Raw genomic sequence first — 26,569 nt, forward strand, 5'->3', positions numbered from 1 at the left:
CCCTCTCCCTCTCCCTCTCCCTCTCCCTCTCCCTCCTCCCTCTCTCTCGTCCATCTCCCTCCCCGCTCCCCTCTCCCTCTCACCTCTCCCTCTCCTCTCCCTCTCCCTCTCCCTCCCCCTCCCCTCTCCTCTCCCTCTCCATCTCCCTCTCCCCTCCTCTCCCTCTCCCTCTCCCTCCTCCCTCTCCTCTCCCTCTCCCTCTCCCTCTCTCTCTCTCTCTCTCTCTCTCATCTCTCTCCTCTCTCCTCTCTCCTCTCTACTCTTCTCTCTCTCTCTCTCGCTTCTCTTCTCTCTGTCTCTCTCTCTCTCCCTCTCCCTTCTCGCTCCTCTCTCTCTCTCTCTCTCTCTCTCTCTCTCTCTCTTCCCCTCCTCTCTCTCTTCTCCCTCTCTCTCTCTTCCTCTCTCTCTCCTTCTCTCTCCTCTCTCCTCTCTCTCTCCTCCTTCTCTTCCCTCTCTCTCTCTCTCATCCTCCTCTCCTCTTCTCTCTCTCTCTATCTCTCTCCTCCTTCCCTCTGCCGCTCCATCTCTTCATCTCCCCTCGCTGATGGACATGGTGGCCGCCAATGCGGTCTCACCGACGACAGCTGCATTGCAAAACCAAAATGAAGCCATCCCGGCCATGTGTGCCTGTCGAACAGGCCATAATGTACCGAACATCAATACACGAAACAAGCCACCATGCAGCGCAGCCGCCTTTTCAGCCAGATGTACTGCGCTTGGCTGGAAAAAATCTGCGCTCTAAAGAACCGAAAGGGAAATCTCGAAATTTTAGCCCCTTTGAGTTAAATTATTTTGCTTTGCCCGGTTTAGGTTTGTGTTTTGCTCCGGTTTAAATTTGTTGTCGTATGACACTGGATTCAACTACAACTTGTGATTACTTTTTAGTTGGTAAAACGTGAGCTGACGTTGGAAACGCTGAGCCGCACGAATTGACAAACTTCGTAGTACTTGGCTACGGTTTTATCACCTGCCAAATTTAACGAGAATAACTATGTTTTCTTCGCTTCGTCTTTTGTGCGTCAAAAAATATATCACGCCCTCAACCACTTGGCTCGGTGTCAAGTCGGGGAACCTAAGCCAAATTATATAGCCTACACTAACAAGACGGTGGCATGAATGGATGAAGAAAGGCTCACGCAGTCAGGCTCACCGTTCTCGCCGCCTCCACTCCTGCCGTCGTCGGTTTCTGTGTCACCTATGTGTGCCTGCCCCAGAACGCACCAAGAAGTAGAGACCACAGGATATTTACGGTGAGCAGTACGGTGGTTCCGACCAACGCAAGAGGCCCTCTGACATTCTGGGTGCCGTCGCAGCTTGCCCCAGAACGCACCAAGAAGTAGGGACCACAGGATATTTACGGTGAGCAGTACGGTGGTTCCGACCAACGCAAGAGGCCCTCTGACATTCCGGGTGCCGTCGCAGCTCGCCCCAGAACACACCAAGAAGTAGGGACCACAGGATATTTACGGTGAGCAGTACGGTGGTTCCGACCAACGCAAGAGGCCCTCTGACATTCTGGGTGCCGTCGCAGCTTGCCCCAGAACGCACCAAGAAGTAAGGACCACAGGATATTTACGGTGAGCAGTACGGTGGTTCCGACCAACGCAAGAGGCCCTCTGATATTCCGGGTGCCGTCGCAGCTCGCCCCAGAACGCACCAAGAAGTAGGGACCACAGGATATTTACGGTGAGCAGTACGGTGGTTCCGACCAACGCAAGAGGCCCTCTGACATTCCGGGTGCCGTCGCAGTCTCTTTCCAGCCGACAGGCCCGTGGCCGACTCGCATCCCCTTGCTGACACAGGACCTCTTGTCAGGCGCTGTGGTCCCATGATAAGACACTGTCTTCCGGTACAGGATATGCGGCGGGGTCGACTGTCTCCCGGTAGAGGGTATGCGGCGGGGGTCGACTGTCTCCCGGTACAGGATATGCGGCGGGGTCGACTGTCTCCCGGTAGAGGGTATGCGGCGGGGGTCGACTGTCTCCCGGTACAGGGTATGCGGCGGGGTCGACTGTCTTCCGGTGCAGGGTATGCGGCGGGGGTCGACCAACGGGCGGCGGCGGCTGCAGCCGGCCGGTGGGTCGGTCGGTCTGAGCGGACGACGTCAGAAAGGCAGCGGCCCAACACGGTCAAAAAGCGCAGGTCACGCTGACTCTGCTCGTGTTATATCAAGTGCTTGAGCCTGAGTCCTAGTCCCAGGACATCGGGGCACAACCCGAGTCCTGAAACATGCAGTTGGATGCAGTATCTCGGTATTCAGAAGGATGTGGCATCTTGGTCTGAATCTAAATATTTGGGATTAGAGATTCGTACTGCCTCAAGGGCTTGAGCCTGGCGGCTTATTTTATGAGTCGGAGTCAAAGACCAATTCTTTAAAACTGGCGAGGCTGAGTGCCAGTCACATCCATCTAAAACTAATTAATCCGCTTATCTCCGAGTCCCAAAGAGTCATGAGCCACGACTCAAATATGTCTTCCGTCTGGGCTAATACCCACGGAGACCTGGAGCATAATGCCCTGGGGCCGTTCCCAGCACGATGGTTTTGACGGTCAGCGATCTTACTCCGGCCCCCGCCGGGAAATCTCCTCAGTGCGGGCCCCGTCCGGGACGCGGAAACAGTCACGGAGAGACGCATGATGCCGCTGGCTCGCAAACCAGAAATTCTTCGCGGAATAATCCCTGCTCTCCCCACCCGAGGCCTTCTCCTGAGGCGCGCTGCCGCTGACTGCCGGCGACGGTCACGCGCTCAGCAGGGCGCTGGCCTTTCGCGGATGGCCGACGGGGTGTGCTGTACCGCCGCCCAACGTCTCCTGGGCCGTGCGAATAGGCGGCCTGGTGGCGAGGGGAGGGGAAGTGGGCCACATCCCCGGGGTGTGCATATTTCCGGCCAGACGACCGAACGGCCTGAGGAAGCCCGGGAGGCCGCTACCGGCGCTCGTTGCGACTTATCGCGAGGAGATGGCGCGCCGGGGACGCTGCAGGCGTAAACGGATTGCATCGGACAGACGACCACAAAACGGGGCGGCGTCGGCAAAGACAGATCAGCAAAAGCTGGTGGCAGACGGACACGGAAAAAAGCGGAGGCGAATTCCCAGGGCAGACGCGGACCAGCAGAGCGGTCATGGACTCTCAGAGCGGATGCCAAAACTGGGGAGTTGTTCGACGAGTCAGAGATGGAGCGATGGGTCAGGGCGCGCGCCGAACACCTACGCGGACGTGAACAATCGAGGTCGTCACCGTCGACCAGGGTGGATGAGGGTGGCCGCAGCCGATCAGGGCGGACACGGTCCACCAATTATCTGACGACGCTCGGCAGGATCAAAGGCGCCGTCGACGGACCGGAAGTGCGGCCATCCGGCGAGCGACGGCCCGGCGGATATCGAGCGACGGTTGGTCCGGGGAAGGGGGCGGGGCTCATAGGCGGTGCTGCCGACGGTTTAGATGAAAACGCTGGTCAACAACTCGGGAGGAGAGAGAGGGGCTGAGCGAAAAGTAGAGGGAGAGAGGGACTGAGCGGAGAGTAGAGGGAAAGAGGGACTGAGCGGAAAGTAGAGGGAGATAGGGACTGGACGGAAAGTTGAGGGAGAGGGCTGAGACTGCGCTCGTAGGCTAAGTAACTGCCATAATAACAGTAAGACAAGACGGAAACAACGTCGATGGATTATTTCTTGTGCCTGCTTCCGAAAAATGCATTTGATATGCTGCCCCTGGACATCGGAACCATATTGTGACCAGATTCCGAAGACATAGCTTAGTGCTCAGTCCTTGTTAGCACAGCGTCGTTGCGGTCCCAAGCACACCGTGCACCAGCGCGCGCGGCGTGGCCGGCAGCCGTGATGCCTGGCGTGCGCGGTAGTGTGTCGCACTGACGATCATCGAACACTCGGGGAACGTGACCTGTTTGTGGGGTGGGGAGCGTGGCGGGAGTGAAACCCACAATAGTCACCGAATTTCGCGCTATCGCACAGCACGGCAGACTTCTGCGGTAAAACGTAAGCTAACGTAATTCGAGCACGCCAGGTGCAGCGGTCAGAGGAGAGGCGCAGGAATGACTCAGATCAGGTGTCGAAGTTCACCGTACAAATATGGTGCACCGCCACTGGCCTTCACGGGAAAGGACAACTGTAGACGCGATGGAATACTTCCTCATGTGTGCTGTGCGTTGGAATGTGAAGCACCCTCTGTTTGGAGTGGTTCGTGAATAACTGGGATCCGATAGCCGACGCAGATCAATCCTGGAGGGCGGGTCTCCAGCCCGAGGAACAGTTCACGAACTCGTGACTCCAGCGACACGTGCTTTGACATGATGTGATGCTATCAACACGAACATACGACGGAAAGCTTCTATCATATGCGAGCAAGTAAGTTGAAATATTATCTTTTTGGCATTTGCGATGCCCTAGCTCAATAATGTTTTCAAACACAACACGAAGACGCCATCACTCCTGCCGCCAAGCGAAACAATTATACAAGCGTCGTAATAATCATAATCATTTTTGAATGTCTCATGCACGCGGTCACCTGTAGCCTTTTTTACAAATCTTTTGTATAAGCCGTTCGCAATTTGGAATTCGGAATTTACCAAATGCAGATTGCAATTGTTCATAAATCCAATGCGCGTTACAGAATCGTAGTTGTTAAACTCAACTCCGTGCGTCAGTTGTCGCCGCCACTCACCAGTGTTTTCAAGTTTGTATAAGAGGTACGCCGGATCTGGTTTTTAGTACTCCATGCGCCCAACGTCGACATGACGTCACTTGAGTCCCGACACAGCGAGTGCAGCGTGCTGCCCTGGGCGGTGCATATTACGACTTGAATATTTACGTTTCCGTTGGTTACATCCGCATCGTCTGCCAAACTTTCTGGGAATATATGTGTATATATATATATATATATATATATATATATATATATATATATATATATATATATATATATATATATATATATATATATATATATATATATATATATCCTTTCTTCCTTGTGTGCCGAGCAATAGGTCACGTTTTCGACCAATTAGCTCGGTGTAAAGTTGGGAAGCCCGGGCTAAGCGGGTCCGTGGTGTTAATGCATGAAGTTAGGCTCACGCAGCCAGGCCCAACGTTCTCGCCGTCGCTATCTCCGTCGTTGCCGGTTTCTGTGTCACCTTTGTGTACGTGTGCAGGGCAACACCCGGAATATTGATAGAGCAAGAGACCAATGAGCTTTATGAAAGGTCCATGGTGAAAAATTATCCCAAGTTTTCAGCGGGTCCCAACTTTTTTCATTGAGATGGCCCGTGGACTGGACACTAAGGGACCACTTGCTTTTTCCGCCCAAGCGACGCTGTGCGGGGTACACTGGAGACGGGGGGAGCGCTAAGATGCAGCATTCTAGTGACACGGGGGCCGAGCATCGTGAGTGATTCAGAGGCCCCCTGAGTAGTACATAATACATTGGTCCTCTTCATGACACATGAGGCCCTCTGACGTGAGCAGTTGGCCGGTCTCGGCGGAGGGGCTTTCAGTGAAGCAAAAGCATCTCTTACTGGTATAAGGAGCCTACATACAAAGCCAAGTCACTGGCCCAAGTGAAGAGAAGGGTCCCTTGTTCGTTATTGAGTCCACCTGTCCGACACATGGCTCTCCCATCGCTTCATTGTGGGCGCTTTTGGTGTCATATATCGCATCTCCTGTTATCGCCGGAGGGTCCCGATATACGCGAGAGGCTCTCTGACAATCGGGGCTCCGCCACTGTCCCTGCTGAGCAACGGGTGCGTGGCAGACTCGGATCCCTTACTGCCACAGCACCCCTTGTCAGGCACTTGTGGCCCCATGACAGACACAGGGGCCCTTCTTCCTCTTTCTATCGTTTAGCCTCCGCGCCCACTTACAACCCGTTCGTGCCAACAACAGAGATGCAACCTGGATTTTCTTCAGGGGTAGGGACAGGCCTCGATGAGAATGTGTAAAAAATATGTTATGCAGAATATCCATTGCGGCATTTTCCAGCCAACAGCAGAATACAATTTTTGGAATTGCGACGAAACATGACATTAGGTACCTCACCAGAAATCAAGCAAATTTGTAATTGTGTTCACCGCGCTGGTCTTACAGTTTTAAGCAGATGTAAACAAATAACCAAAGCATTGTCACTGTCATGAAAGCCAGTGAACCAGTGATGCAGTAAACCAGTACAATACCACTATGATAAGCACCTATCTTCTACGCACAGATATGAGACGCATGCGCCTATTAATATGGCAACTTATTCCCGACAGTGACTTGGATGTATCTGGAATTAATCGTGTAAAAAATCGCTTTGTATCAGCACCTTACCACCCGCTCTACATGCAAATACAAGGCCATGGAGTATTTGGATCGGATCGGTGAGAGTTTTTACTGCTGAGGTCACTGGATCGGGTATTTACGCAAGGAATTAGCCTTGCTTCACTTTCGGTTGCACGGGCTACACGCGTATTTGGCGCCTATGAAGCTCGTCAACACCGTCATTGATCCGCTTCCTCTGAGAGTTTGTTTATCCTTGCGCTTCCTCTGAGACCTTCATTATTTTTCCCGGAAAATTCTTGCAAGCCTTCTTCCTCTATAAGCTTCATGTCCATAATTCATCCTCGGAACTGGCACTGCCTTAACACGAGCCCGGGTTACTGGTCTTATATACTTCGATCGGGTGGGGGTCAATTTGACCTCTCCTAAGATCTCAGAAATGAATAGGGCTAGAGACACATGGTGTGTTGGCGTATACATGAACTCCTTTGTGTCAAAATTCAGGGTTTCTAGATCATGACCTTTGTAACAAATACGGTCAGACAAGGTCAAACTCCAATCTGTGTCCAAAGTGCCCCCAGAACCTAAATACCCGTTCTAAGCAAACCGTTAGTGATGTTCGTTCAAGGCCATTGACTTTGTTTGACTTTTTAAATGCCATGGTGACCAAATTCGTACAAGGCTGTTTTTAGTTTTGCATTTGGTGTAAGTGTTAAAGGTTACTCCATGTGTCCATATATTTCGTAACTTTCCACAAGATCCAGTGGCTTTTCAGAAGTTACACGTCATCATTGATAAAAACGGGCATAAAAGAGGCAATGTGAAACCTAATAAAAATAGCCCAACACATCACACATCGGTCAAGGGATCATCTCGGTGAATCACACTACTGCATTCACATCGTAGCATCACACACAATCGAATTCACACACGCACCCATTCATGTGCCAACATTCGCCTCACTCAATAGCAACTCCATAAGTTGGCGCTTGAAGCGGCCTAGACTCTGAACATTGCGCAAGTCGGGCGGCAGGCAGTTAAACAAATCCGATGCTCTGTAGCTACATCGGCGAGTGCCAGAGTTGCTCACCGCTCGGGGGTGCCTCAGCTGGTTAGCCTGTCGCGTTTCATGAGTGTGCTCAGCACGTGTGAACATCACTTCTATATCTGGTGGCTGACCCGTGAGTAAGACTTTTTTGAGCAGGCACAACATATGATATCTGACGAGCTGATCAGCACTAAGCCATCGTAGATCCCTGACAACATCCGATATATGGTCACACCTTCTCCTTCCGCTCACAACCCGCGCACAGAAGTTCACGAGTTTTTGCACGCGATGGAGCTGGGTGGCTCCGTGAGTACCATACAGTGCTATATAGTATCTAATGGAGGAAAGAACTAGAGCTCCGACAATGCGAACGAGGGTGTCTCTTGGGAGTACATGCTTGGCATGGGACAGGGCCATCAGAGCGCCCGTCGACCTGGCAACAAGCTGATCAATGTGCGGTTCAAATGTGAGATTTCTGTCCATCACCACACCAAGGGTTTTGACAGTATTGCTTTCAGTAATGACAGCTGACCCGAACTTGACATGCACAGGAGGCATATTACGCAGCATAGCCTTTGTCCCGCAAGCTATTAACTGCGTTTTTGTTGTATTGACTTTCATAGAGTGGTTGTTAAACCAGTCCAATACGATTGACAAGGTACTCTCCATGGTTCCGACAAGATGTTGCATTGCACTTTTCTTTCCAGTAGCCCAAATCTGTGTGTCATCGGCATGTTGTATCACTGTGGCACCTTCTGAATATAACGCTAGATCGTTCGAGAAAATGGAATATAGGAGCGGCCTGAGGGCGGCACCCTGAAATACCCCCATCCCATTCGGAAGACTGCGGGAGCGTGCAGTATGCCCTGAAGGATATTTGATCTGAACCTGTTGGGTATGCCCGCAAAGGTAGCTTTCAAACCATTTTGTGTCAATATTGTTCAGCTTAAGCTTGGATAAGAGAAGCTGGTGATCCACAACGTCAAAACATTTTGACAGATCTATCAAAACAAGTAGAGCAATTTCCCCAGCATCCATCGCGGTGAGTATTTTATCAGTCACTACAGTAAGTGCGGTCCCTGTTGACAAATTCCTACGATATCCGTGTTGTGTATGTGAAAATGAATCACTCTCGTTAAAATATGAGCTAAGCTGATGATGAACAATACGCTCGACTATTTTTGCTATCGCTGGCACTACAGAGATTGGCCTAAATTTGGTAGGATCGTTCAAATCACTGGTTTTCGGGAGCGCTGTGACAAGAGCGTGTTTCCAGGCGCTGGGCACCGTTCCCTCAATGAGACTGCTATTGATGGCGTCAAGTGGGGGACAGCCGACACCACGGAAAGACTTCTGTAAGAGCTGTATACTAAGTTCATCTAGCCCACAGGATGTGGTCGGGTTCATCGTAGACATAGCTGCAAGCAGCTCATCGCATGACACAGGATGCACCTTAAATGAGCAGGTCATAACTCGGGGGAGCCTGACTGGCAAAGCCGTGCCCCGGTTCGGCACGCTGGCGGCAGTCGTAGACCCTACTTTTACAAAGTAGCCATTCAAAATATCAGGATGAATGTTAGGTGTGGCTGACGTACCCTGTTTACTGCCAATAACCGATTTAACGCACCGCCACATGCCGGAGTGACCTGCCTCAGAAATCTGCTTTCTAATATGATCGCGACAGTCCCGTCTAATAGCTGCCCGTGCCTGCTTATTGAGTGTCTTGTACTCAGCACGCGAACAGCACGCTAGAGCGACGCGGCGACGAACCATCAACACCCGCGTATCAGCTGAGACAGGTGGGGCGGATTGACAGCGCAGTTTAATGCGCCGGGCAGGCGCGACGGCATTCAAGTGGGTTGTAAACACTCCTAGAAAAGAGTCCCACTTCTCAGACGTCGTCGCACTTCCATAGACGAGACACCAGTCGGCGTTCACAAACAAATCATTGAAATAATCAAAATCAATTCGATTCAGGCAGCGGGATGTGATGACATTGGTTTGGCGTTTCCCTTTCGATACTTTCAGCAATACTCGCGTGAAGTCATGCGGACTATAGTGACAGGCGGTGACACCACAGCGTTGGATGAGGTCCTTGTGATTTGTGATCGTAACATCTAACAGCGAGCCAGCAGGACGGTACGTTGGATCGTTACACATATGCAGATTGTAAGACCTTAACAGTTGCATCAATTTCTGATAGCCGGTGCCTGTGCTCGAGCCAATCAGGTTGATGTTTAAATCACCGGCGATCACTATTGTGCAGTCATGTGTGGACATTATACATTGTAACTGGTTCTCCAAATCATCGAGATCATAAGACACCTGCCGGGCTGTGTTAGTGGGATGTCGGTACAACGACCCGAAAATAATCTGCTTTGCTTTAGCGAGTCGAACAAGGGTCCAAATAATCTCAAGATTCGATGAACTAGCGGCAGTATGAGGCGCTTTCAGACCAGTCACATCAAACGAGTCTCGCGCCAAAACTGCGACCCCTCCGTAACTCCTAGGCAGTCCGCTGTCTGCAGGCCGGTCGTGTCGGTACAGCCGGTACCCATCAATGTTCAGCAGCCGGGCGGGGACAGACGGCCGCAGCCACGTTTCACTGAGTGCGAGAATATCAAACTGATGCATATAAGTTAGAATGTGGCGTATATCTGGCAGTTTGGGCTTCAAACTTTGTATGTTTAACTGCGCCATGCATAGTTCACCCGCACGGCATTCGCTGGGCGCCCGCCAACTCACCCCTCCGCCACAGCCCCGGCGCCGCGATCGCTTGCCCCGGCGCCGCGATCGCTTGCCCCGGCGCCACGATCGCTTGCCCCGGCGCGCCGGCCGGCTGTCACGTGAGACAGGCCCGCGGCCGCCAGAGGGCCGGCCCGCGCTCACGCCCGCACCCAAGCCGGCCAAGGCAACCCTGAGCTCGCCCCCGGCCGCCGCGGTGACCTGGCGCGGTCCGCACTCAACAGCTGACCCCGCATGGCCCGAGGGCACGCGCCGAGCCGGGAGCCAGGGATTTGGGGCCGGCAAGGCGGCCCGCACGATAACCTGGGCGACCGCCAAGGTCACCAATAGGCGGAGCAGCTGGCGATTCATTGCAGAACGCAGGCTTGCCGCTAGCTTGCTAGCTTGTCCGCTCCAGAACTGAAGCGGAGATGGCTGTAGTCGCGTTGTTTATAGGCTCAGGAGTCGCCGGTAGTTGTCATCTCGGGCCCGTCGCTGCACAGCCGGCAGGTAGGTGGTCCCGTCTCGGTAGTCACGGCAGTCACGGTAGTCGGTCACGATTCACGTGATCAGCGAAATGATCCCTTCGCCTTCTCACTCGCGCACAGGCACTCTCACTCTCACACTGCCACTAAAACTGCTTACGAAACATGGAAGGCTATCAGCTAAAAGGCCACTGGGGTCGCGAGGTGGGGAGAGACCACGGCACGTCCGCCACCGGCGCCGCGCTCAGTGGAACTGAACTCTAGGCAATACGTTCCTAAAAAAATGTTGACCTGGGTTATTTTAGATCAGTGATCTATTCTGACCTTTAAGAAGTGCATAGAATGTGTATAATGCGGTTCCTGCCATCAATAAATTCGCAATGGGCACCAGAAACTACCCCATGCAACAAGCCCGACAGTGACCAGGCAGGTTGGCTTTGACATTGTTCTGACCTTTATACTTGACCCTAGGTCAGTGTGATTTGTTTGTTTAATTTTCGTGTTGCTTAAGAAAATATCTCAGAGATGTATGGCTTCGTCAAACACTCCGCTGTTGCATCAGATTGAACGATTCCCCAGGATTTGTCAACGCTGATTCCGTAGACTGACTTTGACCTGCGGTGGGTCAGCAATCGTACACAGTACGTCAAAATTGTTATACCAAACAATCCGCTATCCAATTGTTTACGTCTATGAGAAATTTGGCATGGCTACGCAGCGCTGTTTTGAAAGCACTCCGTAAAAGTCTTTGGGGGGTCAAATTGACCCTCTCCCGAGCGCGTATTAAGGTTATGATGGCCTTCTTCACAGGAGGGTAGGTCATCGTTGATTTGTGTCTGTGATTTGTACTTTTAAATTTGACAAATGCGCCGCGATGGGAAAATCAGCTGACTTTATGAAACCTGTGAGAATACGTTCGCTGATATCATCTACATATATTTATAAATGTGGATGTGTAGATTTATGTATTTATAAGTTACAGTTGTTGTTGCAGGCCTATGCTTATGAAATGCATTCTCGCGAATGCCTTTACAAGTTTTTACAACTTATAATACAGATGTACAAATATTTGTTTTATGAAGAAGGCCAACGGGGTGAAACGCCTGACATGGCATAATGGGGCTTACGATGATTATAACCATTTAAAACCGTGTCCGATAATATTCTAAAACGGCAGTTCGCAACTAACCTAAGGGGTGTAGCTGCTCACGAAGTACAAGGCCTAAATATTGAGTCGCGTAAGGGAAGGGAATATTTCAAATAGGAAAGGTATGGTGAAATCTATCACAGCACGTCACGGAGACTCTCTCAAAACATCTCATTCAATTGCAATGCCTGTTGATGTTTGAGGTGTAACGAATAGACGGGGCTGTGCTCTCGATGCAAGACATTATGAAGCGTTGCGAAGGAAGTAATGTGAAAAACAAGTAACAGCTCAATAGGGGACAGCTCCTTCCCAATCTTGGGAACGGGCGGACGGCGAGGCAGATTTAATCACTTTCAGAATGCGGGCGAATAAATCTGATTAGACGAGAAACCGGCGGAAGTGATCCATTCAAAATCAGTTTGATGAAAACAGCTCTTTTGTCATTGCTAGTCTTGATGAAAACTCCTTTCAAGTGGAATGGTGTGACGCATCGCAGCCATTTATGGCCTGTCAGACAATGCCGATTAATTCAAGACGCCTGGCTGCACATAACTCCTCATGTCTCCAAATGACATCCTGTTGATGACTAAAAGGTTTTATACTTTCCCATGCGACCTAACTCGAAGCTTCAATCAGTGCATGTGCAAAGGAGCCTGGTGGGCAGGTCCTGTATGTCACTTAAAAAAGGTCAGGATATCGCGAAACCTGTGTATACTTCCTGCTAGTGCCGAGTGTCTGTTGTTTCAGCAGAGACTGGTGTTGTTCGGGCGAAGAAAGGGCTCACATTTTTCTTTGGGGCGTACAGTTCAAATAAATATGTGTTTTGAGGACGATACTGGAAGGTAATGTCAGTTTAGGCCAGCGATTAATCCTTAGATGGAAAAGTGCCGGCTCTGACTATTGGGTCTCCGGCAGCTCTAAGTACCGGCTCTGTCTATTGGGTCTCCGGCAGCTTTAAGTACCGGCTCTGACTATTGGGTCTCCGGCAGCTTTAAGTACCGGCTCTGACTATTGGGTCTCCGGCAGCTTTAAGTACCGGCTCTGACTATTGGGTCTCCGGCAGCTTTAAGTACCGGCTCTGACTATTGGGTTTCCGGCAGCTCTAAGTACCGGCTCTGACTATTGGGTCTCCGGCAGCTCTAAGTACCGGCTCTGACTATTGGGTCTCCGTCAGCTCTAAGTACGGGCTCTGACTATTGGGTCTCCGGCAGCTCTAAGTACCGGCTCTGACTATTGGGTCTCCGTCAGCTCTAAGTACCGGCTCTGACTATTGGGTCTCCGGCAGCTCTAAGTACCGGCTCTGACTATTGGGTCTCCGGCAGCTCTAAGTACCGGCTCTGACTATTGGGTCTCCGTCAGCTCTAAGTACCGTGCTCTGCTATTGGGTCTCCGGCAGCTCTAAGTATCAAAGACAGGCCTCTGACTATTGGCTCTCCGTCAGCTCTAGTACCGTCTCTGACTCTTGGGTCTCCGTCAGCTCTAAGTACCGCTCTGACTATTGGGTCTCCGTCAAGCTCGAAAGTACCGGCTCTGACTGCTGGGTCTCCGGCAGCTCTAAGTAGGTCGGCTCTGACTATTGGTCTCTCGCAGCTCTAATACCTCGGCTCTGCGTTGGGTCTCCGTCACCTCTAAGTACCGGCTCTGAGACTATTGGGTCTTCCGGCAGCTCTGCGGGTCGGGTGCGCGTTCCGAACACTTGGATGAGTAAAAAAGCCGTGTTGTGGAAATTTGTTAACCGAAGCACGGACTTTGAAGACACTTTGATGAAGCAATGAAGCATTCAAGCAGTCCTTATTGGTGAGACGTAACAAGGGAACCTCTGCGGGGCAATACATTTATTATAATCACGGAAGTCAGTACCACATGATGTTGTTTTGGTCGTTATCTGGTGTTTGCTTCTTTGCACTAAACATGGGTCAGGCAACTTTGTGTCTCATTTCATGCAAAACTATCTAAATGTTTCATTTTAAATGGCATACGTATTTGGATACGCTGTTCCCCAGCTTGAAACAATATACATCCTCTACAATTTTAATCCTAGCCGAACGGTTCATCTTGCATGATGCAGTTCAGTCAATTTTCTTTCTTCAGTCCATTTTATTCTTATTTCAAGAGATAGGTGCATACTCACTACGCAGGAATTGAAATTGTTGGCGGTCGGTAAGTGTCTCATGAGATGGCTTATACCTCCCCCCCCCCCCGCCTCTGCGATAATTGGCACGAGAAATTGTCACATCTAACTCTCAGACGTTCATTGCGCTGCAGAATCGGTGCAGAACTTGAATGTGCCCTTGAAAAGCCAGCAAACCTATGCTTTCATTCGCATGGGAATATGTCACATTCATGGTGCGTACAGCCGTCTATCAAATTACCATTCTTATCTATACTGCCGGGCATATGGTTATAGTACCACTTTTAAAACCTGACCAGTTGGTGTGTTAGAATGACAGGTCTTGATACAGGAAAATGGAGCTGTGAGAGAGCATGCTGGCTGCTGTCCGATATAAAACCACATACGGATTGCGTGCGAGGGACCTGTTGCGAAAAACCCATGAATTGAAATGTCTCACCAATGCAGCAATCATCTCACTTTCGCACCTAGATGCGACAGGGGAGATGCACGCACCTATTTGTGTGTGTGTGTGTGTGTGTGTGTGTGTGTGTGTGTGTGTGTGTGTGTGTGTGTGTGTGTGTGTGTGTGTGTGTGTGTGTGTTGTGTGTGTGTGTGTGTGTGTGTGTGTGTGTGTGTGTGTGTGTGTGTGTGTGTGTGTGTGTGTGTGTTCTTGTGCGCTTCCGTCCGAAGATAGTTTAAATTTGTTAATACTGCAGCATGCCGTGAATGCTGTCAATTACCCGTCGTATGCCCATGCCGTCTATTGTTCATTAGACCCCAAGTCTTTGTCATTTTCACTTTGTACAAGTCTGGTTTTTTAGCGCTAGTCCTCTAATGGCGCATCCAGATTTGGGTTTTTAGTCCTTAAATAGGTTGAAAGGTAGGTTTTTTGGAGCGATGAAGCATTCTGCAGTCTTGTTTTGTGGTTTAATGGCAGAACAACATTACATAATTTGGTTCAGAGGAATTCTACGCAGTATTGTTCCCAATGGAGATCCGGAAATTAACAAGTACACGAAAACCCGTGAGTCGAAAAAGTCTTACTAGGACTTTTTCAAGCATGCTGCAGTTTTCACTTGCATGGTTCGGCACTGGACTCCCCCAGAGCAGGAAGTGCGGTGCTATTTTGTGGATGGAGGGTGGGCTATTTTTTTTTGAGGGGGGGGGGCATCTCCACGCCCCAAGCCTGGAGATATTGTTTGGTGTCGAGTTCACCGCCCATAGTCCCGCTGCCCCATCGGGCTTGACCCGGCCCGACCATCGCACTGCAAGGTGATGCCTGATTGATTTGATCAACCCATTTCAGACATCCAGTGTGAAAGTATGTTAAAAATGTTTTATTTCACGTTTTAATTAATCACATTGTGTTCTGGAGAATGTCGAGGATTTTCCCAGCTCCAACCACACTGCCTGGTGCTATTCAACCCACGGTTTTCGTCTGGTTTCAAGCTTTCATTTCGGGGCCAAATTGACCGTACATTCTGAGCAAAGATATGCTTGCCTTATGCATGCCAATGTCAAGATGCTGCCTCATATCTCTTTTTGATTGGTTCTGTAGGACATAGGTTGGCATCTAGATTCTTATCAGCCAACTAACCTTGTCTGTCAGTGTTCTCTTCACCTATGTGACCTGTCGCAGAAGGTCACCCGTTCTGAGCCACGCTTGCGAGGTGATCCCGTTACTTCAGCTAGCAACTGTCCACGTGCATCGGAGTACGCCCTGTCCTTAATACACTGCCGCAGACTGCTCGACCACCCAGCCCGCACTGACGTAAGGCTGGAGCGCCGAACATTCGCGAACACATTTCTGAGCGCTTAGATATTACAAAAAAAGACTTTCAGCAATGCTCTCCGAGCACAGCTCATGGTTCAGTCACGCCTGAAATCAATCCTTCTGATGTGACCCAGCGCCTTGGAGTAGTTGTTCCGCGTGGGTTTGAATCTGCCTGGCAAGGGAGCGATCTTACTTACGAGGCCCATCACAGTTTTCGCAGAGCAAAGGCAGGCGTCAGTATCTCCAACTGGGTATCCTCGGACTACGACTGTAAATAATTATTTTGTGTCTATTATATTTCGACATAGAATTCCTCAAAACAGTCACGGTGCACGTTGGCCATTAAGTCATCCAGGGCTGCACACCCTATAAGACATATAAACCTTTTGAAAGACAGATTAGGGGTGCTGGTGATGCAGGGTTAATGCGTGGTTAACGCGGCTGCGTTGACCACTGCGCGTGTGGGAAACCAGAGGTGCGGGGTGTGATTCCTATGGAGGTGAGACCGAGGTCAATACGAGATCATTCTTGTTCTGAAGAGCTTCCTTTATTGAGTGGCATTTGAAGCTTATTTCAAATCTCTTGATCACAAGGGTGTTACAAGATATCTTATTCCAACTTGATGAAATTAAGAGGTTACTGACCAGAGATGACCTCAATGAAACCTTCCATTGTAGGTTACCACCTAGCCTAGCGTAGTCATCTGCCATAATTCGAATTCAAATTCCAGCTTAGTCTCAAAAGTTTTGGTGACCTTGACCCTCTAAAGGTCACATCAGGTCACTGATCTGACATGAGCAACAGTGACAGTTGGCTTAGAAGTGATGTGTAGGTTATAAATGGTTGCACGAGGTGGTCTGCAGACACGGCTAGCATCCATCTGGAATGTGGCCTTGCTTCACCTTATTTGACCTGAAGGTCATGGCTGGGAGCATCAAAACTTAACATTAGGGATTACACATACAGGCTCACCTTTCCAACGAACCTGTCGCCTTAAGCTCGCCTTGTGATAGAGATGTTAGAGGCGGTCAATTTGCCTCCCCTCCCCCCCCCCCCCCCTCCCCACCCGAGCACGTCATATTCAACTGGCCACCCGGGCGCGTGTTAGCTACTTTTCCTGGTGGGTGACGTCAGTGTAGTGCGATATGGTGCGATCGGACACGATGTTCATTTAACCTAACGACCACGTCTCCCTACAGCCAGAAGTTAACCTGCCTCAACACGAAAACGCACGCACGGTCTGCGCCCACCTTTCAGACGATGCCCCTCCGATGGAGCAGCCGGACGCACTCCGGCACGAGTGGCCCACGTGGGAGGCAGTGCTGACCCGACGCCCCCTCCCCCAGCCTGCAACCGGACCTACTACGGCTTCGAAGGTCGGACCTACGGCCTGGAGCTGCGGCCGCCGCGGCGGCAGCGGCTGCCGCACGTCTGTCAGCTGACGTTCATCGCTGACGGCGGAGAGCACGGCGACCTGCTCGAGCTCGTTTTCGACACGTTCAGTCTGGGCCGCTTCACCAGCCACGTGCACAACGGCTGTCCGGACGGGTGAGAAGAGCCGGAGGATGAGGATGTGGAGTGGGGGCGATGCACCGGGGGTCGTCCCCCTGGCTGGGTCGGCTGAGGCGCTGGATGCTCGGAAGTGGGTTTAGTTGGAGATGCAGCTGGCACTGGAGCTGCTGTAAATGCGGATATTTACGCATGTGCCGTGTAATTAACGGTAGTCTTGACTGTGAATGTTTCTTGCTGGTTTGCATCTAAAGCGAGCAAACATCCTCTAGCGACTTTAAAATGGAACCGATCCCATGGTTGGCGGCTTATTATATGAAGGCATATGTTCCATGTGATTTATTCACAAGGGTCGCCTGCTCGCAGCAGACTTGTGTTCGATTCAAACTTAGTTATGAATCGACTCATGAGCAAATTGTTTAGGGGTGAGTCGTGAACTGAATCGACTCACCAAAAAAGCATGCTTTGAGTTATGGGTTGTATCACATGCTTCGTAAATTGTATGGCCTGAATTGTGAGTCGATCATTACCAACAATGATATGTCAGTAAGCTACGTGGCTCAAATGAAAATGGTGGCATGAGGAAACACAGCACACCCCAGACAAATCAGCAGACCATTTCAGAGTGTTCAAAAGAACAGTATGAAGCGCTAGTTATAAGCCTTTTTGCAAAATTAGCACAAATACTGCTATTGTAATTTCTAACCAGTAAACAGTATTGTTGATCCTGACCTGAAGTTTGTCAAATCCTAGTGAGAGACCAGAGGATATTACGTGGTGCAGACAGTGGTGCAGACATCGTACATTCTTGTATCATATCCTGAAATCAGTGAAAGAATGTCTTCGATCTATAAAGCCAATGGAATGGTCATGTTTTTCATTTTTCATTATCATGTAATAAACAGCAAGATGGTCTTGTCGCATATGCGCATTGTATGTCCCGTATGACCTCAAGGGATATTGTCAATAACTATATCCACGCTATACGCAACTTGTGAGAATGTGGCCTCCAAACTAAGAAGTCTTGGAATGCGGGCAGTGACCCACAGCGCCCTAAACTCTATGCAGCGCGGAAGCCTGTTTTGACTCCTAGCCCATCATAGAGTGACCTGATGAGATGAGTTTAGGACAACCTGACGCTTACGTTAGCCTATCTCTAGTTCGGTTGTTCAGGGCTCAACTCAGTTCAGCTCAGTTTCCTGCTGGCTGGAAGGAATGGCTTGAGTGAATTGAACTTCTTTTGGGCTTGTTTGTGAGAGATGCAAGGATGAATTGTATTACTGATTAGGTTCAGGTATTAGGAAGGATCACATGTTTGTAAGCTATGCTGGCTTACCCCTATTGCAAGAACTACAATCCAATGTTGCATTGCTAACACGCTAGTGCCGACGGCGTGGCTGGAACTGGCTAGTGGAAATGTGATGTGAATGAGCTTGGCTGGCACTTGGCAGGTGCAGGCTGCAAGCTGTGAGGTTAAGTGCAGTCCTGTCCACGTTGCATGCTTTTGAACTAATGGGTATGGGTCGTAGGTGCCACGTGGAATATGCCAGCCTAGATTTGAGACTTGAGAGAGCTGGTTGGTAATAGGTCACAGGAAAGGTATTGTTTGCTGCACTGCATTTGGTAGGTTTAAACTGCAAACTTGCTGCTAAGCTGTATATATATATATATATATATATATATATATATATATATATATACACCTAAATGAACCAGAACTGAATCGGATCTTATATTTGCAAGCTGTGTGAGTCATCAGCCAAATGATTCAATGCAAGCCATGAGTCGTGAGTTGATTCGGATCTCAAAATCTGTGAGCCATTCCTGAGCCGACTCAACAAAATTGAGTCGACCACAAGTCTGGCTCGCAGTCAAGCGTGTTCCTCCACAACACATCCCACCAAGCAGAGCTCTTATGCTTGCGACCTAGCGTGATGCATCGTTTTAGAGCCCTGGTGCACTATTACATTCAACATCTATTATCTTTAGCACAAATAGTCCACAAGAAATGAACGGAAGAAAGGCTGGTGCGCTGTCCGAATTCCGACGTCGGACACGCAAATTGCATGATTTCATTTGGCGCTCGGGCTGGCGGTTGTAATAATTTGGCGACCAGCGAGGCTAATTACGCCAATTAAGTGCTCCGCGCACCAGCCCCAGCCTGCTGTATTTGGCAAATTATGCTGCAGTTATTGCCTTAACTAAATCGTCATCGTGTTTGAGCACGGCAAACAGCAGGCGACACCGCGCGCGCTGGTCAGACTCTGAGATGGGGTTGTGAAGTAGACCGTATGCATGATAGTTCGAGAAGCTGGAGAGCTTTGCATAATATATTAACGAACCTAAAGAAGATATTCGCTTTTAATGTTTCCCATCTTTCTTTTCTTGTCATATCTCTATTCCTCTAGATGCATTTGTAGAATACTGTCCTCCCGCCAACTATCCTTGTAGCGAGACTGTGTTTCTTCCGTTCATTCTACGTTCTTGTTCGTCCTTTCCGTTTGCAATACATTTATGTCATGTGTGTTTGCGAATGTATTTTCCATTTCAAAAGCGCTGTGGTGCTCGATCCATCAAACGTTTTCTGACTTACACACACATCGGACCGCCCTGCAGTACCAGCGATTCGGCGCAATGTACCATGCTTAGTGCAAGGCCGCCTTAAGTCACGTCATAACAGTGAAAATCCTTGCAACGCGCGATATCGATGTGTACCAGGCGACTTATCTCATATACGCCTTCAAAAGCTTCTAAAACTGCTACATGCTGTTTGTAGCCGGAGGTCTAGCGGAGTTCACGCATCACCCCTTTCCGCGCCTTCTTTCCATCCATGCCTCATCCACCCCTGTTAGAACCTTCTTGCACTGCTTGGTGGTCCAATACTTCTTAGGGGTTTCGTGCCTTTAGACTTCTTAACTTCTCTATGTGAAACTTGTGATGGCGCTGAGTAACTGTAACGCAGTCCGTCGCGTCACGTGACCGGAGGCGCCTCGCTCTCTGCCCCACAGCCACATGCAAATCGCCGAGGTCGGTCGGATCCACAACGACGGCTTCTGGTGCGGCTCCGGTTGGGGATACAACGTGTACTACAGCGAGACCAGCACCGTCACCGTCACATTCCGGCTGTACCGGCTCAGTGGCGGCGGCAGCTTCAGCGGCGATGAGGTCAGCCAATTCTACGTCAAGCTGCGCTACAAGTTCATCAGCGCTCAGCGGGCGGTGATGCGCAGCGGGCCGAAACAGGCCAAGTTCCGCGGCATCCCCGTGTACAACAGCTTCTGTGACTTCATGTTCGACAACTGCGACCGCGTCCGCTGCCGAATCCAGAGCCCGAACTTCCCGGGGCTGTACCCGCGTAACGTGACGTGTTCTTACCACATCAAGCACAGCGAGCCGCCCGGCGGCACGCGCGCACTCCTCGTGCTCTCGCAGCGGTACGGCGAGCTCATCAACGTCAAAGACACGGACTCGGCCGGCGGCGCCGTGCGCCAGCTCCATACCTGGGCGAAGTGCGACCTGGTGCGGGACTTCGTCACTGTGTACGACGGTATGACCAAGTCGGCGCCGAAGCTGCTCAAGTTCTGCGGCGGCGGCGCGCTGCCGCCGCTCGTGTCCAGCGGGCCCAACATGATCGTCGAGTTCCGGACGTCCGCCTTCGACCGGCTCAGCCAGCCGGCGCTGTCGCGGGACAAGCTAAAGCACCCCACCTCCTACATCCCCGGTTTCGAGCTGGACGTGAGCGTGCGCTTTGTCAACATCAGCGAGCGCACGCGCTTCGTGGACCGCAGCGGCTGCCGCTACGTCTTCACCAGCACCATCAGTCCAGTGGGCCTCATCGGCAGTCCGGCCCACAGCCTGCCGTCCAACACTAGCTGTACGTATACGCTGCTGGGGCGCAGCCACGAGCGGCTCTGGCTGTACTTCCTGCAGTACCACGTCACCTACCACGCCAGCCACCAGGAGGGCTACGGTCACGACGCCAAGTCGCGTCACTGTCACCACCGCCTCGACATCATTGACGGCGCCCCCGGCGGCGGCCGTAACCGCTCGCTCGGCTTCTTCTGCGGCGACACCAAGCCGCTGCTGTGCACGCGCGCCCTGCGAGCGGCCGGCGGCGCGGCCGTGCCGCCGTGCGCGCTGCACGAGAGCTACCTCTCGTCGTCCGAGAACGTCACGCTGACGCAGCGTCACGTCACCGGGCTTGGCCTCGACACGGCCAGCTTTCAACTCCGCTACGAGTTCGTCGACATGCGCGAGGACGGCCAGCAGCTAGGGGACGAGCCGTGCCACCCGCGTGTTCGCAAGCCGCGGTCGCCTCAGCAAGGGGTCGTTCGGGCCCGCCAAGAACGTGTTCCTGTACGGTCGCGGCGGGCGCACGCACCTGCGCTGCCTCTTCCGCTTCGAGGGCACGGCCGGCGAACGCGTGCGCATCCTCGTCAACAAGTTCACGGCGGCCGACGAGAGCGGCTGCGAGACGGTGCGCGACGAGCGGCTGCAGCGCTACCGGTGTCGCTACCACGGCGGCGCGCGCTCCGAGCTGCGGCTGGCCGAGGTGCCCTGGCCGGGCGTGCGGGTGTGGCGCGACTGCGTGTGCGCCGACCGCACCACCGGTACGCCCATCGTCGTCGAGTCAACGGCCAGCGTGCTGGAGCTGCGCTACGACGTGTTCAACATGACGGCCGCCGAGGACTTCTACTCGTACTCGTTCATTGCCAAGTACGAGTTCCTGCGCAAGACGGCCTGCAAGACTGAGACGCGCATCAACGGTGAGAGGCGGGTGCGGTGGTGGGCGGTGGGCTGGAGGAGGAAGGAGTCGGGCTTAGGTGTTATGTTGGAAGGGTCACTATCGTGCACAATTCGTGGGACTGATTCCAGATTTTATGTTTCAAGCCTGATTCTGAGTCTATTAAAGTGTGGCAGCAGGCCAAGCGAACCTTATCGGGGACCTTGAAGAACCATACCTTGACCACATCTAGACGAGAGCACATATCTACACATCGAATCATATCTGTGGACCTCAACCCGACCCGACCCGACCCGGACCGGCTCGGACATGTCTGGCCAGATTATTATGCCTTTTTGAACAAGTTGAAAAAAAATGTTTATTGATCGATGGAAAAGCGACCTATGTCACCTTCGCAGCCACCGGTTTCAAATACCGTGCTTAACCTGAATCTGGCTTGACTTGACTCAATCTTTGTGGCCTTGACTGCAAGAGAACGACCATGAAACCACGCGCGGGGTGATCCTGTTCATTGCGGTCAATGTCTTTGCAAAACATTCTGGCTTTTATACCACAATGTTTTGGTCATAATTTCCAAAACTGTGCACCACTGCAATTTCATGCATTTGTCCACTTAATTGCCAGACACTTCCAGACTCATCGTCAGACCTTGATTCGGCAGTCAGTTTTTCTTCGCTTTTCCAACAACAAGGAGAGGAGGGATAAACACGAATCAAGTCACCACAAGGTCATTTTATATCATTTCGTGACGGCCCAGGGCCGATTTTCTCCTGCCCCCACCAATGTCTCCTTACCCCGTCCCAAAATGTTGGTTTGGACCCATTTACTAATTTTGCCGTTTTTACAAGAGGGCAAAGCTGGGTATGCACAACAAAGCTTACCTTTTAAGGTGCCATGTGATGGCCTTTTGGTAATGATAATTCACAAGCAGACATGAATTGAAAATTACCTTTCGTCAACCAATACTGGTCCTAATCCGTCGAGAATCACATGCTTCGGGTAGGTTATGCTGTTGGGCCCGTGGCTCGCCCCTCCCCCGCCGCCCCCCAAAAATATAATTCGACCCCACTGTGTCACCATGTACTCAGGGAACGGCTGGCCTGACAGAAAACAGATGGTCTTCGATTGCAGGCAGCTATAGCCTGATGAAAAGGCGGCTACACATCATAGTGCATGATTGTAGTTCAGCATAGTATACTATGGCACGATTTGCATTTTCGCGTCAAAAAAGATTATTTCGATCACACTTCAACAGCATTGCGCAGTCTCGTATATTGCAGGACAGAAAGCTCCACTAAGTCGCGTGATACGTTGACGCTCAAAGCACAAAAAATAAGTAACTCTTTGCTTCCGTTTGCCTCTCCGATATCCAAGGGGCGGGCACATCGTTTTGTCATCGAATATGTGGCATTAACTCTTCCCAGTTTCCAAAGCCTCGCTCACAAAATCGGTGTTCGTGATTGGTCAAGCCCGTTACAAACTGCTGACAGCAAGCAAAAGCGGCAATTCGAGCGCAGCTCATGCTATTTTCAGACGTCATTTGTCATTAAGCGAAGTTACCAAATTCGTCCTTTACTTGTTAAACTCTTATGAAAGCTGGACATGCCAAGGCGTTAATCAAATCCGTTGTCAACCCGTATAATCATCGCATTAATCAACTCCGTTTGTAAGGATTGTCAAAAGTGTCTGGCGTCTGGCTCGAGTAGCTTAGTTTTTGGCATCACCTACAAGGTGACAGACGGTAACTTGGCATCACCTACAAGGTAACAGACGGTAAACCCCGTAGGCATGCGATCCCCTCGCTCGTCAATAGTTCTGATGCCTACGATCCCCTCGCTCGTCAATAGTTCTCATGCCTACGATCCCCTCGCTCGTCAATAGTTCTCATGCCTACGATCTCATCGCTCGTCGATAGCTCCCACGCATGCGATCCCATCGCTCGTCGATAGCTCCCACTCATGCGACCCCTTCGCTCTTCGATAGCCCCCACTCATGCGATCCCGTCGCTCGTCGATAGCTCCCACTCATGCGATCCCATCGCTCGTCGATAGCTCCCACTCATGCGATCCCGTCGCTCGTCGATAGCTCCCACGCATGCGATCCTCTCACCCGCCCCGTGTTGTGCAAGCTGCCTTACTGGTAGCTTACGGGCTGGTGAACGGCGAAAGGTCCGGGAGAACACGGGCATGAGACGCAGGGCCCAGCCAGGAGAACACGGGCATGAGACGCAGGGCCCAGCCAGGAGAACACGGGCATGAGATGCAGGGCCGCAGCCAGGATAACACGGGCATGAGATGCAGAGCTCTAGCCAGCCAGCAGAACACGGGCATGAGATGCAGGGCCCCAGCCAGCCAGGAGAACACGGGCATGAGATGTAGAGCCCCAGCTAGGAGAACACGGGCATGAGATGCGGGGCCCCAGCCAGCCAGGAGAACACGGGCATGAAATACTGGGCCCCAGCCAGAAGAACACGGGCATGAGATGCAGGGTTCTAGCCAGCCAGGAGGACGCGGGCATGAAATATAGGGTCCCAGTCAGGCAGGAGAACACGGGCATGAGGTGAAGGACCCTTGTCAGGAGAACACGGGCATGAAGTGCAGGGCCCCAGCCAGGAGAATACGGGCATGAGGTGTAGGGTTCCAGGCAGCCAGGATTTTCTTAAGGGAGGGGGACGGAGCTCGGTGAACACACGCCATGTCTCCTGATGGAAACGATCTTTGGTTAAAAATATAACAAAATCCAAGCCTAAGGGAGGTCCCACCCTTTGACCTCGCTCCTGATGGGGTGGGGCAAATAGTCCTGGAGGAGATCAAGGCCGAGGACGATCAAGTCGAGGTCGCAAGCCACATCAACCATGGGTGAGCAGAGCGGGTGTAAACGGATGGCCGGATGGCCGTCCAGTCCAAGTGAGACGAGTGAGTTTAGTGACACACTGCTGCGACTAGATTCGCGACTGGGTGTGGCGCGAATCATGGTAGAGTGTTGTGCAGCCTTGCAGCTAAAGGTCGCGTGGCATCTATAGTTGATGCCTTCCGGGAGCAGCCTTTTAGAGGCTCCATTCAAAACGGCTTAAGTTTGGGCGACGGCTTCTGACCTTTTGTGGCAGCAGCCTTCAAGAGACGCACGGTTGGCTGGATACCTCTCGATGGTGATATGGGAATCGAGTTATTCAGCTTAAGCGCGTTGTTGCAGACAGATACCAGCGGAGACATCTGAATAATGTCACGTTGATCTCGTCCAATGTCACACAGTCGCTGATGCAGGTTATCTTCTTTACCCACGCTTGTTTGAGTGGCTTGGTCGTCCATGTGAAACCCTCAGGCCTAATTTGCCTTCAGTTGAGATGAAAGAGTACATAACTTGATATACCTGAGCTCACAAATATATAATGTATCGACATCTTTTAAAAGCTGACGTGGCTGGTGTTTTATGGCTGCAAAGTTTTAAACGGACTTGCCTCCAAACACTTATAGTGTTTGGAGGCAAGTCACGAACACAAACCAAAGCTTATAGCGATAGGAATGGAGTTGGGACATAAACGGAATCGAACTCGCACAGCGGGATGAACCCAGGGGATGTCCTCATCACTTCGGCTTCCCGGATTCACTTACCCGGGGCTTAAAAAGAAAAACGCATCATTAGGACGCTGCCTCAGCCGATCCTCCCAGACTTTTAGTTTGATTGTAACGGCTACGGTACAAGTATAGTCATCATATACGACCAATCGTCCGGTGATCACCCGTCTTAAATGCCCCCACGGTCTGATAAGCTCTCCAGCCCGCCTATAATCGGCCATGCCTTGTATGGACTCCACGGCCGTGTTGGGTCGGTTGAGCTGCCAGGCGCACCGGTGGTCGGCCGTTTCGGGCCGGTTGAGCTGCCAGGCGCACCGGTGGTCGGCCGTTTCGGGCCGGTTGAGCTGCCAGGCGCACCGGTGGTCGGCCGTTTTGGGCCGGTTGAGCTGCCAGGCCGGTGGTTTTGGGCCGGTGGTCGGCCGTTTTGGGCCGGTTGAACTTCTAACCGCGTCGATGGTGGTCCGTGCTGAGGCCGGTTGAGCTGCCAGGCGTCGTCCGTGATGGTGCCGGTCGGGCTGCCAGGCATGTGGTGGCCGGTCGTGTTGGGGCCGGCTGAGCTGCCAGGCGTCGTCCGTGATGGTGCCGGTCGAGCTGCCAGGCATGCCGGTGGGCGCCCACACACGACCTTTGACGACCATCGGCCAACTTCCCAATTCAACGCGCGGTGCAAAGGTCAGCGTCCGCTCTGGAACAAGGGACGTCTCGAGCTTATGAAGAGCGTCGCACACTCGCCTCAGGCGCAGTGAGCTGAGCATGCATGCGGTTAGTTGGGCATTACATGCAGCTGGCAGATTTTCTTTTTGTATTGTTTTTTTATCCAAACGTTCTGAATCGATGAGTCTCTTACACTAGAACTCCCGCTAAATAGCGTTTGTTGTGTGAGCTATGAGCGACCATCCAATCGTAAAATATTGGGTTTACGCTAGATTTTAGCAGTGAAAATTTAATGTGGCGCCATGCTCGTCACGGTTCATTCCAACCACATCCACGCGTCGCCTAACTTTTAGCGTGGTTACTGCCAACGGTCGTAGGCGGCACCAGTTAGGAAGAAATAGCAAACACCTAAAGCAACTTGAACCCACCCCACCACGGGTGGATAAATCTGAAGACGAGTGATTCAACCAACTGCCCTACCAAGCCGACGACGATACGTTGTGCATATCTCTGCTTTATGTTGTCCG

The 26,569-nt window shown here is 51.5% G+C and overlaps 1 protein-coding gene across 1 annotated transcript in view; it reads left to right on the forward strand.

Moving 5' to 3' along the window:
• LOC119094908 (uncharacterized) overlaps window positions 1–26,569 on the forward strand; it is an 89,662-nt gene that overhangs the window by 37,167 nt on the left and 25,926 nt on the right. The window contains exons 5-7 of the mRNA XM_037217819.1: window positions 16,907–17,108; window positions 20,078–21,352; window positions 21,390–21,835. Coding sequence (XP_037073714.1) covers window positions 16,907–17,108; window positions 20,078–21,352; window positions 21,390–21,835 — 1,923 coding nt within the window. The remainder of the gene's footprint in view (window positions 1–16,906; window positions 17,109–20,077; window positions 21,353–21,389; window positions 21,836–26,569) is intronic.

This window comes from Pollicipes pollicipes, unplaced genomic scaffold (assembly GCF_011947565.3).
Source record: "Pollicipes pollicipes isolate AB1234 unplaced genomic scaffold, Ppol_2.1 Scaffold_4219;HRSCAF=4965_pilon_pilon_pilon, whole genome shotgun sequence".
Lineage (NCBI taxonomy): Eukaryota > Metazoa > Arthropoda > Thecostraca > Pollicipedomorpha > Pollicipedidae > Pollicipes > Pollicipes pollicipes.